The 12,832-nt window shown below is 44.8% G+C and overlaps 1 protein-coding gene across 6 annotated transcripts in view; it reads right to left on the reverse strand.

Annotated features, from left to right (window-relative positions):
• The window catches only part of DGKB (diacylglycerol kinase beta), an 849,394-nt gene that overhangs the window by 62,893 nt on the left and 773,669 nt on the right, over positions 1-12,832 (reverse strand). For all 6 annotated transcript variants that reach the window (XM_068235094.1, XM_068235095.1, XM_068235097.1 and 3 more), the window contains one exon: positions 1,398-1,458. In XM_068235094.1, coding sequence (XP_068091195.1) covers positions 1,398-1,458 — 61 coding nt within the window. The remainder of the gene's footprint in view (positions 1-1,397; positions 1,459-12,832) is intronic.

Here is a 12,832-nt window from a genome sequence, read left to right on the forward strand (position 1 = left end):
TATGGGGGCTTTGTTATTAACGTTAAAAGAAAATCCGCCTCCGGGCGTGAATCCGCGCGTGATTACGCCATTCACGGGAAAAAATCCACGTGGTTGCGTGGACGCGGACGAAAATCCGCATGCGGCGGGGCCGAATGCGGATTTTTTTTTGCAACCACGCGGATTTCCGAATTCGTGGATGAGGCACATCCGAGCATCCCTGCTAAGAACACACCATCCCCACTGTCAAATATGGTGGTGGCAGCATCATGCTCTGGGGGTGCTTCTCTTCAGCAGGGACATGGAAGCTGGTCAAAGTTGATGGGAAGATAGATGGAGCCAAATACAGGGCAATCTTGGAAGACAACCTCTTGGAGTCTGCAAAAGACTTGAGACTGGGGCGAAGGTTCACCTTCCAGTAGGACAACGACCCTAAACATAAAGCCAGGGCAACAATGGAATGGTTTAAAACAAACATATCCATGTGTTACTTCAAAACAAAAACAGGGAGCGCTCCATAGTGCATTAACATAAAAACTTGTTTATTGCGCATTAAAAGTTATACTCACAATGTGCTAGTATAGTGTGGCCAGCAGCGCGGTCCTGGTGTGATCGGTCTCAGACCGATCACACCAGGACCGCGCTGCTGGCCACAGCGTGAGCGCCATAGCTGCCGGGGATCTAAGCGGAAGGGCTTACCGCTGATAGGCGAATTTTATACTAGCACATTGTGAGTATAACTTTTAATGCGCAATAAACAAGTTTTTATGTTAATGCACTATGGAGCGCTCCCTGTTTTTGTTTTGAAGTTGCACACACCCCAGAGTTGTTTGGAGCGGAGCCAGGCATTGTGAACATAAAGATCGCAGAGGTTGTTTTGGATGACTGTTTGAGACCAGGATTGAAGCGCAGGGGTTATTTGGATATCCATGTGTTAGAATGGCCCAGTCAAAGTCCAGATCTAAATCCGATCGAGAATCTGTGGCAAGATCTAAAAACTACTGTTCACAAACGCTGTCCATCTAATCTGACTGAGCTGGAGCTGTTTTGCAAAGAAGAATGGGCAAGGATTTCAGTCTCTAGATGTGCAAAGCTGGTAGAGACATACCCTAAAAGACTGGCAGCTGTAATTGCAGCAAAAGGTGGTTCTACAAAGTATTGACTCAGGGGGCTGAATAATTAAGCACACCCCACTTTGCAGTTATTTATTTGTAAAAAATGTTTGGAATCATGTATGATTTTCGTTCCACTTCTCACAGGTACACCACTTTGTGTTGGTCTTTCACGTGGAATTCCAATAAAATTGATGCATGTTTGTGGCAGTAATGTGACAAAATGTGGAAAACTTCAAGGGAGCCACTGTGTGTATATATATATATACGTACTGTATATTTATGTATAATAATGTTAGATCTTACCGTACAAGGAGTCTGCATCCATGGCTCTCCATCGATCTGCATAGGCAGTGACTTGCTGGTCCTTTGAAACAAAAACAAATTGCTATTGACTGTCAACTCTTACATTTTAGTTGCGCTCATAGTGCAATTCTTGTTATATAGGTGTAACCCACACACAGCACATTTACTGGCATGTAGTGAATATAGTAGGCCATTGTGACAATCAAACTGAGGTTAAAATGGTCTGAAAGTCAGCATTTCTACTTCGCTCTAAAAGATTTATCACAGCTTCAAAGCTACTATCCCATAAAAAAATTCTAGCAGAACATCACTCAAATGGTTAAACAAAGCATTTTATCCTGCTAGTCAGCTTCAAGAATAAAAAAAACACGTATATCCAGGCACATCGTCTCTAGTTAGGACACTAAATAAGTTATTAAGGAAAGGGAGGTGCTGAAGGGGGTGTGGCCAGATAATTAGCAAAAATCAGTAACCCTTCGCACACTCACATGCAAATGTTCAACAAATGCATTCACAGATTCACTCATCCAGGCACCACTGTTATCCCTACAGCTAAGTTAAAAGCCGGGGTCTTAGGTCACAGAAGAATGCATTCTTATGCTTAGTCACCTATACTGCGCAGAAGTACCCAGGTAAACATAGGTGTCCTAACTCTGGCCCTGTAACATGCATAGTGCAGACATGCAAACATTCATTGTATCAAGGGATTAGGAGCACACATCCTGCGTCCTCTCCTGAGACAGATAGCGCATCATACCAATCGCACAAGGGAGCTAACGTAATTTATTTGTGCAAGTGTGCGAAGGGTTACTGATTTTTGCTATTCAGCTTCAAATCCGCATCCAAACTTGAGACAACAGTATCTTTTTTACTTGTTAACCTACTGCGGACCGCCGCAGTATAAATCTACGGCAGACAGGGGGCGTTGCGGTTCTGACCGGATGTAAACTCTAAGTCCCATTGACCCGTCCCCGCCGCTGTGCCCGCTCGATCTCTGCCGCTAAATGCTGCCCTGCCGCCTCTATGACGGCAGAGCACTGTGAGCCGTGTAGAAGCCGCTCTCATTGGCTTACATTGAGTGACAGGGTCGGTAGCCAATGAAAGCCGCTCCTGACCGGCGCACAACGCTCTGCTATCATACCGACGGCAGAGAGAGCAGCCTGCGGCGGGGACAGAGCGACGTGACCGGCGGGAGCGGCGGATTTTAGCGGCGATTCGTCAGGAAGCGGCGGTATACTGGACCAGCACCCTCTGGTCCTTAAGGGGGCAGAGTGTGCTGGTCCCGAAGTGGTTAAACACTGATGTATCAACACTGGAATGTAAACAAACACTCTCTGAGAACTGTCTCTGCTTCAGGCACACGCAGTGTTCAGAATAGCTCATTAGAAGATTTTCATATATAATAAAAAGCAGTTATAATAGAAAAATATTAAAATACAATGGCAGTTTTCAGGGCAAGATAAACTACACTTTGTAAAATTGTAATTTGTAAACAGATAATATTACGTGTGCACAAAAGCAAATATGATAACTGAATCTATATATATAAAATCGTGTGTGTGTGTGTGTGTGTGTGTGTGTGTGTGTGTGTGTGTAGTGTGTGTGTAGTGTGTGTCTGTACAGTGTGTAGTGTGTGTGTGTGTGTGTGTGTGTGTGTGTGTGTGTGTGTGTGTGTGTGTGTGTGTGTGTGTGTGTGTGTGTGTGTGTGTGTGTGTGTGTGTGTGTGTGTGTGTGTGTGTGTGTGTGTGTGTGTGTGTGTGTGTGTGTGTGTGTGTGTGTGTATGTGCCGCGATCACTCGAAAACGGCTTGACCGATTTGAACGAAACTTGGTACACAGATCCCTTACTACCTGGGATGATAGGTTCTGGGGGTCTCGCGGCCCCCCTGCACACCTGGGCGGAGCTACAAACAGCAAATCAGATTTCACCCATTCAAGTCAATGGAAAAAATGTAAAAGGCTGCCATTCTCACAGTAATCAAGCCAGAGTCCCCACACTTGGCACAGGTGGTCACTTGGTGACAAAGGTTACAAATTCAGGAAAAGTGGGCGGAGCATAAAACAGCCAATCAAATTTCAGCCGTTCATTTTAAATGGGAAAATGTAAACTGCAGCCATTCTTAGAATGTTAATCGCAGGGTTCTCAAACTTGCCACAGTTGGTCACTGGGTGAATGCGATTAAGATTCAAGAAAATGGGTGGAGCTTACAACAGCCAATCAAAATTCACTTATTGATTTTCAAGGGGAATATTTAAACTGCTGCTGAAATTCTTACACTGTTAATGGCAGAGGCTTCAAACTTGCTACAGTCGGTCATTGGGTGACTGGGGTCCAAATTCACTAAAGGGGCGGGGCCACATACAGCCAATCAGACTTCCTTGGTGGATAAACTGCTTCCAATCACACATTTTTGATGCCAGGAACCTGAAAGCTCACAAACGTGGTCATTGAGTGACTGTGTGTCAAGGTCACAAAAAGTAGGCAGAGCCAAAAACAGCTTTTACTGGGAAAATATAAACTGCAGCCATTCTTACATCGTTAATGGCAGGGTTCTCAAACTTTGCACAGTTGGTCATTGGGTAACTGAGATTAAGATTTTGGAAGGTGGGTGGAGCCTACAACAGCCAATAAAAATTCTCCTTTCAATTTTCAAAGGGAATGTTTAAGCTGCTACCATTCTCTTAGGGCCTGTACACACTGCTGCTCTTGCGCTGCGCTTTTCAAATCGCATTCGCTTTTTAATCGCAAGGTCTTTTGAAAAATAATGAAAATCGTGGAGACCTGTACACACTGGTGCGATGCGCTTTTCCTATTCTCATGAAGGCTTGCGATTTAAAAATCGCATGCGATTTTAAAAGCGCAGCAGTGTGTACAGGCCCTTATACTGTTAAAGGCAGATGCATCAAACCTGGTACAGTCAGTCACTGTGTGACTAGGGCCCAAACTCAGAAAGGTGGCGGAGCCACAAACAGCCAATAAGATTAGTTTATTTTTCAATGGGAATATACAAAGTATTGATACCAAGGACCCCAAAGCTGATAAACTTGATAATTGAGTGACTGTATGTCAAGGTTAGAAAAAGTGGGCGGTGCCAACAACTAAATTTTTAACATGGCAGGGTTCCCAAACTTTACACAATTGGCCACTGGGAGACTGGGATGAATATTCAGAAATGTGGGTGGAGCCTAAAACAGCCATTTAAAATCTACCTATTGATTTTCAAGGGGACTATTCACATTGCTACCATTCTTACACTGTTGATAGCAGAGGCCTCAAACCTGATACAGTCAGTCATTGGGTGACTGGGGTCCAAATTCACTAAAGGGGTAGAGCCACAAACAGCCAATCAGATTTGTTAGATTGATTTCAGCCATTCTGTTATTGGCAGGGTTCTCAAACGTGACACAGTTGGCCACTGGGTGACGGGGACTAATATTCAGGAAAGTGGGTGGAGCCTATTAAGCTGCTTACTGGGTGACTGGGATTAATGTTCAGAAAAGTGGGTGGAACCTAAAAATGCCAATCAAAAATCACATGTCGCTTTTCAAGGAGAATATTACAATTGCTGCCATTCTTGCACTGTGAATGGCACAAGCCTCAGACCTGGTACAGTTGGTCATTGGGTCACTGGGCATCAAATTCAGAAAAGGGGACAGAGCCACAAACAGTGAATCAGATTTGTTTCATTTCATGGGAAAATACAAATTATTGATGCCAAGGACCCCAAAGCTCACAAACATGGTCATTGAGTGACTGTGTGTCCAGGTTACAAAAAGTGGGCGGAGCCAAAAACAAATTTCACTGGGAAAGTGTAAACTGCAGCCCTTCTTACACTGTTTATGGCAGGGTTCCCAAATTTTGCCCAGATGGTCACTGAGTGACTGAGATTAATATTCAGGGAAGTGGGTGGAGCCTATAATAACCAATCAAAATTCACCTGTTGATTTTCAAGTGGATAATTTCAATTGCTGCCATTTTTCCACTGTTAATAGCAGATGCCTCAAACCTGCTACAGTTGGTCATTGGGTGACTGGGGTTCAAATGCTGGAGAGGGGGTGAAGCCACAAACAGCCAATCTGATTTGTTTAATTTCTATTGGAATATACAAATTATTGATGCCAAGGACCCCAAAGCTCACAAACTTGGTCATTGAGTGTTTGTCCGTTAGGGTTAGAAAGTGGGCGGAGCTAACACCAACCAAATACATACCCGGGCAATGCCGGGTCATCAGTGGGTGGAGACAAATACAAATTTCACTGGGAAAATGTAAACTGCAGCCATTCTTACACTGTTAATGGCAGGGTTTTTAAACTTTGCACAGTTGGTCACTGGGTGACTGGAATTAATATTCAGAAAAGTGGGTGGAGCCTACAAAAGTGTATCAAACTTCACCTATTGCTTTTCAATGGGAATTATTTAATTGCTACCATTCTTGCACTGTTAATGGCACAAGCCTCAAACCTGGTACAGTTGGTTATTGGGTGACTGGGGTTCCAATTCAGAAAAGGGTGTGTAGCCACAAACAGCCAATCAGATTTTTTCATTTCAATGCAAATTATTGATACCAAAGACCGCAAAGCTCACAAACTTGGTCAGTGAGTAATTGTGTGTTAGGGCTAGAAAAATTATGCAGAGTCAACACCAGCCAAATACATACCCGGGCAACGCCGGGCAATCAGCTAGTGTGTAATAAAAAGTAGGAAAACCACATTTTTATTGAATGTTATGTCAGAGTTTCAGACCACTTTAACATGGAAGGTCTGTGTCCTTTACTCCTAAGACTTGGTTCACACTTGCTGGGTTAGCAGCACATCCACATACTGAAGAACAAATAGATTACATGACTCCTTAGGCAGTGCCCACTATGCTCAGTAACAAATTCTATCGTAAAAGAAGGCAATGCATCTGCTGTTTGATACAACGTATATCTTAAAGAGGAACTCCAATGAACATTTTACTGCTGGCAGGTGGTGTAGCTGCTGCATGGTTTTTGGCAGTTGGAAACAGCTGTAAACAGCTATTTCCCACAATGCAGCAAGGTTCCCAGACAGGAAACTGCCAAAAGTTCAAACTTTTCTTGTGGGAGGGGTTTCTTGTGGGAGGGGTTTCATCACAATATCAGTCATACAGCGCCCCTGATGGTCTGTTTGTGAAAAGGAATAGATTTCTCATGTAAAAGGGGGTATCAGCTACTGATTGGGATACAGTTCAATTTTTGGTCGGAGTTTGTCTTTAAATTAAATGCTTGCTTGAAGAGGTGTGTTCCTATAGGAACCATGGGGCATCTTACTTGCACAAATGCATTAGCAGGGGTGTAAGTACAAATAGTTTTACAAACATTTTCTGGGGCTCCCCATGTTCATGACCCTTTCCTTTTTCCCCCTCTCCCCATAGTCACCCCCACAGCCAAGGAGTCCCATTTGGTGGGGGTCATGTAATGTGTGTAGCCACCCAAATACCCCATAGCTGTGCAACCACCACCACTTCCCCAACTCAAAAACAAGTATGGACACAAACACTCCTGATATGTCATGTTGCGTTGTGCTCCCTGTATAACAGGAATGCAACACAACAGAAGGAAAGAGTAGTGTTGCACATTGGGCCATGGTGCATCACATACAGTAAAGCATACCATCAATGAACAGTATGCTTCACTGCACCTGTAAACATGCGCGTTTAGCGGTAACAACAACATGTAGAGTGTTGCCGTCCCGTGACCAGTTATACCGCAGCACACCTGCCGCACTGTGAACGTCACATAGGCGGTACATCTCAGCGCGGTAAATCATGTTACAAAGCGTCCGAATGTTGCAACACACCACTGTGAGCGCATGTCCAGAGTCTATGCTCCATATCTATTACGGACCCTAAAATACCCTTAAAGGGGCACTATGGGGAAACATTGCAAAATGTAAAATATGTGCAAGCATATACAAATAAGAAGTATGTTTTTTCCAGAGTAAAATGAACCATGAATTACTTTTCTCCTATGTTGCAGAAGCGACAGGTTTTGGACTAGTCCACCTCTTAATGGGGATTCTCAGGGATTTATTTATTTTCAAAAGCACTTAGTGAATGGCAGTTGCTCTGTCCAACTGCCAAAAAACTGTGTAGCAAGCAGGGAGGCTGACCAGCATCATTGTTTAGATCCTTTTTCAGGAATATCTTTATAAAGAATAAAAGCCTTGCTGAGAATCCCCCATGAAGAGATGGACTAGTCCAAAACCTGTCGCTTCTGTCAGATTCTACTACTTACTGTAAGTGACAGCAACATAGGAGAAAAGTCATTTATGGCTCATTTTACTCTGGGAAAAATGTACTTCTTATTTGTGTATGTTTGCACATATTTTACAATTTTTCGTCATAGTGCCCCTTTAACTATTGGCGGAACGTCATTTCTCCAATTGGTGCATATTGCTTGCCTTGTAGCACACAGAAGATACATAGATTCTAGGCGATTGGCGCTAGGGGTACAAACAAACATTGTGAAAATACTGTGCTCTACCTGATCAGCTGCGGCCTGTAGTGTTTAATTTCTGGTTACTGGTCTCTTGGCACCGCAGTTGCCAATGACTCAGAACTCACCGAGGGTCTGTCTGACACCTTTCTTCTGCATAGTAAACTGCAGTATTTATTAAACCAGAATTGTCAGCCATACAATCTAATTCCTCTTATCTACTGTTCTGTGTTTATTATGTGGTCTACATCCTGACCTGCATTGCAAGCAGTATAATCATAAATGTTTCTGCAGTAATGAATCATATCTCAGTCAGCCTGGCTCTATTCTGGTACATTGACGAGGAGAGGGAAGCTTGTTATCTCCCCTCCCATATTCCTGCTCCTCACTGATTGGCTGAGGGCAGTTCAGTGTGACAGGAGGGATAAGAAGGGAAATACACCTCCCCCCTCTGCAGAAGCTGCTGAAATGTGATATATGCTGTACTCACATGAGTTTACAAAGCAAGCTAGATAGGACAGTGCAGTTTTAGTACAGAGCTTAGTGGGGAGGAGGGCTGGCAATGCATACGCCATTTCAGGCAGGAGAAAAAGAGTAATTAAGGAAATTACATCAGGATTGGCTTCAGCCAAATGCAGTAAAGATGGGAAGTGCCTGGAACAGTTTTCTCTTTATTTACTATATAAACATTTACTGAAATCAAAACGTGGACAGTACAATACATATATAAGTAGAACAAGCATTTATCTATGGAGGCTACCATGTTTATTTCCTTTTAAACAATATCAGTTGCCTGGCAGCCCTGCTGGTGTGTTTGGCTGCAGAAGTGTCTGAATAACAATGGAGACAAGCATGGAACTAATCTGTCAGATCTGACAATAATGTCAGAAACACCTGATCTGCCGCATGCTTGTTCAGGGTCTATGGCTGAAAGTATTAAAGGCAGAGGGTCAGTAGGGCTGCCAGGTAACAGGTATTGCTTAAAAGGAAATAAACATGGCAGCCTCCATACACCTCTCACTTCAGTTGTCCTTTAAAGGGTCCACAGTTTAAAGAGACACTGAAGCGAAAAAAAAATGATGATATAATGAATTGGTTGTGTAGTATGGATAATTACTAGAACATTAGTAGCAAAGAAAATATTCTCATATTTTTATTTTCAGTTATATAGTGTTTTTTTTATAACATTGCATCATTCTCTAATATTTGCAGTTTACACACTACTCAGCATTCTAAATGATTTTACAGAGCAGGCCAGTGAACATTTGACCTGTCCTCTGGAGAGAAAAAGAAAATAAAGTGACTGACACTTGAGATAATAAGCTTCAGAAGACATAGCTCTCTGCAACTTTGAAAGTCATGGGGCTTGATTCACAAAGCGGTGCTAACAGTTAGCACGCTGGTGAAAAGCCCTTTATCATGCCTAAACTCAGTTTAGGCATGATAAGTTTAGGTGTGATAAGTTTAGGTGTGATAAGTTTAGGCATGATAAGTTTAGGTGTGATAAGTTTAGGCATGCTAAGTTTAAGCGCCAACTGCGTTAGCACCGCAGTGCACAGCTGATCAAAAGTTTTACGCTAGCAAAGACTGGTGCACTTTGTATAAAGTTTAATGGCGCTGCTTTGCGTGCGGGACTTTGCAAGCGATCTAAACTTATCTAAACTTAGCATGCCTAAACTTATCACACCTAAACTTATCACACCTAAACTTATCACGCCTAAACTTATCACACCTAAACTTATCACACCTAAACTTATCACACCTAAACTTATCACGCCTAAACTGGCTTTTCACCAGCATGGTGCAATGGTTATCATGCCTAAAGTCTTTTAGGCATGCTAACTGGGTTAGCACCGCTTTGTGAATCGAGCCCCTGGAGCTCAATGGCTCTTTTGCATTGATAACAACTGGAGTTTCTTAACTCTTTCTGTACTGGAAACAATATTAGACTTATGTCTCCTAATGTTTTATTTCTTAGCTGTACTACACATACAAATCATTATATCATATTTTTTTTCACTTCAGTGTCTCTTTAATAAAGAGCAGGAGAGTGTTATGTGGAGTACCCAGCAGCACATATCTGCGGTTATCTGCATGCTACTGGCACACAATGGGCTCGATTCACAAAGCGGTGCTAACCCAGTTAGAGACTTTAGGCATGATAACCATTGCACCACTCTGGTGAAAAGCCAGTTTAGGTGTGATAAGTTTAGGCATGATAAGTTTAGGTGTGATAAGTTTAGGCATGCTAAGTTTAGATAAGTTTAGATCGCTTGCAAAGTCCCGCACGCAAAGCAGCACCATTAAACTTTATATGAAGTGCACCAGACTTTGCTAGCGTAAAACTTTTGATCAGCTGTGCACTGCGGTGCTAACCCAGTTGGTGCTTAAACTTATCATGCCTAAACTTATCACACTTCGGGCTCGATTCACCAAGCGGTGCAAAGTGTTAGCACCGTGGTGAAAAGGCCCTCTTCACGCCTAAAGTCACTTTAGGCATGATAAGAAGGGCTTCGCGCGAAGTTTCCGCGCGTAAAGTTTTGCGCGCGCTCCCGCGTGCGTGCGCGCGAAGCGCCCCGCACTTCGCGCGATGCGCCCATTAAACCCTATGGGACTTTGCGCGCGCGCCTGTGCGGGTGCGCGCGCAAAACTTTGCGCGCGATAACTTCGCGCGAAGTGCAGGCAAAAACGGTGCTAACTCAGTGGTGAAGAGGTCATCACGCCTAAAGTCCTTTAGGCGTGATAACTGGGTTAGCACCGCTTGGTGAATCGAGCCCTTAAACTTATCATGCCTAAACTTATCACACCTAAACTTATCACACCTAAACTTATCATGCCTAAACTGAGTTTAGGCGTGATAAAGGGCTTTTCACCAGGGTGCTAACTGTTAGCACCGCTTTGTGAATCAGGCCCAATGTGATCACATGCTTTTAATTGCATATTCCTGCTACTGTGTGTCTTGCAGTAAAAGCAAAAATCTATTAACCCTTCACACTCTCGCATGCAAATGTTCAAACAAATGCATTCACAGATTCACTCATCCAGGCACAACTGTTATCCCTACAGCTAAGTTAAAAGCCGGGGTCTTACTTCACAGAAGAATGCATTCTTATGCTTAGTCACCTACACTGTGCAGAAGTACCCAGGTAAACATAGGTGTCCTAACTCTGGCCCTGTAACTTGCATAGTGCAGACATGCAAATATGAATTGCATCAAACCTATCTAGGGATTAGGAGCACACATCCTGACGTCCTCTCCTGGGACAGATAGCGCATCTTACCAATCGCACAAGGGAGCTAACATAATGTATCCATGCGCACCATGCACATACACCAGCATAAGCTGTGTGCATGCTAACAAACACATACAGGGGAAGGAGGGAGTGCACTGGATTAAAACCCTAGCCACAGGGGTCAGTAACAAGAAAAAATATAAATTCTAATTCAGTTTTAATTCAGTGCCAGAGTTAGGACACCTATGTTTACCTGGGTACTTCTGCGCAGTATAGGTGACTAAGCATAAGAATGCATTCTTCTGTGAACTAAAACCCCGGCTTTTAACTTAGCTGTGGGGATAACAGTAGTGCCTGGATGAGTGAATCTGTGAATGCATTTGTTTGAACATTTGCATGCAAGAGTGCAAAGGGTTAATAGATTTTTGCTGTTTTCTGGCCACACCCCCTTCAGCACCTCCCTTTCCTTAACCACTTGCCGACCGCGCACTCATACCGCGCGGCGGCAAAGTGGCAGCTGCAGGACCAGCGACGCAAATCTGCGTCGCCGGCTGCAGGCTAATTAATCAGGAAGCAGCCGCTCGCGCTAGCGGCTGCTTCCTGTCAATTCACGGCGGGGGGCTCCGTGAATAGCCTGCGGGCCGCCGATCGCGGCTCACAGGCTAAATGTAAACACAAGCGGAAATAATCCGCTTTGTTTACATTTGTACAACGTTGCTAACAGTAGCAGTGTTGTACTGGATCAGCGATCCCCGGCCAATCAGCGGCTGGGGATCGCTGTCACATGACAGGCAGGAGCCTGTTAGAGGCTGCACAGGACAGATCCGTTCCTGTGCAGCCTCGGATCTCCGGGGAAGGGAGGGAGGAGAGGGAGAGGGGGGAATCCTGCGGTGGAGGGGGCTTTGAGGTGCCCCCCCCGCCAGCCACACGCAGGCAGGAGCGATCAGATCCCCCCCCCCCCAGCAAATCATCCCCCTAGTGGGGAAAAAAGGGGGGTGATCTGGTCGCTCTTCCTGGTGTTTGATCTGTGCTGGGGGCTGTAGAGCCCACCCACACAGATCAGCAAATACAGCGCTGGTCCTTAAAGAAACACTGAAGCGAGACTAAATCTCGCTTCAGCTCTCATATATAGCAGGGGCACGTGTGCCCCTGCTAAAACGCCGCTATCCCGCGGCTAAACGAGGGTCCCTGACCCCCCAACCCACCCCCCGCAAAAGTTGGTCGCAAAGGTTGGTCGTAGAATATGCTTCCTAGAGGCAGGGCTAACGGCTGCAGCCCTGCCTCTCAGCACGTCTATCAGACGCGCATCGCCGCCTCTCCCCCGCCCCTCTCAGTGAAGGAAGACTGAGAGGGGCGGGTGAGAGGCGGAGATGCGCGCTGTCAGACGCGCGTGGGGCAGGGCTGCGGCGGTTAGCCCTGCCCCAATGCGGAAGCGCTCCCCCACATTACGGAGGGGATTTGGGGGGACAGGGACCCCCGTTAAGCCGCGGAATAGCAGCGTTTTAGCAGGGGCACACGTGCCCCTGCTATATATGAGGTCTGAAGCGAGATCTATTCTCGCTTCAGACTCTCTTTAAGGGGGGGTAAAGGCTCTGTCACCAAGTGGTTAATAACTTATTTAATGTCCTAACTAGAGGCGATGTGCCTGGATATATGTATTTTTTGCAGTAAAAGCCGCCCCCTGCTCCATCTGTCCAGCAATCACTTGCAATTAATCCTAGTTGATTTTAGCAGCCCAATTGCAC

Source organism: Hyperolius riggenbachi, chromosome 5, assembly GCF_040937935.1.
Source record: "Hyperolius riggenbachi isolate aHypRig1 chromosome 5, aHypRig1.pri, whole genome shotgun sequence".
In the NCBI taxonomy this organism is placed as follows: Eukaryota; Metazoa; Chordata; class Amphibia; order Anura; family Hyperoliidae; genus Hyperolius; species Hyperolius riggenbachi.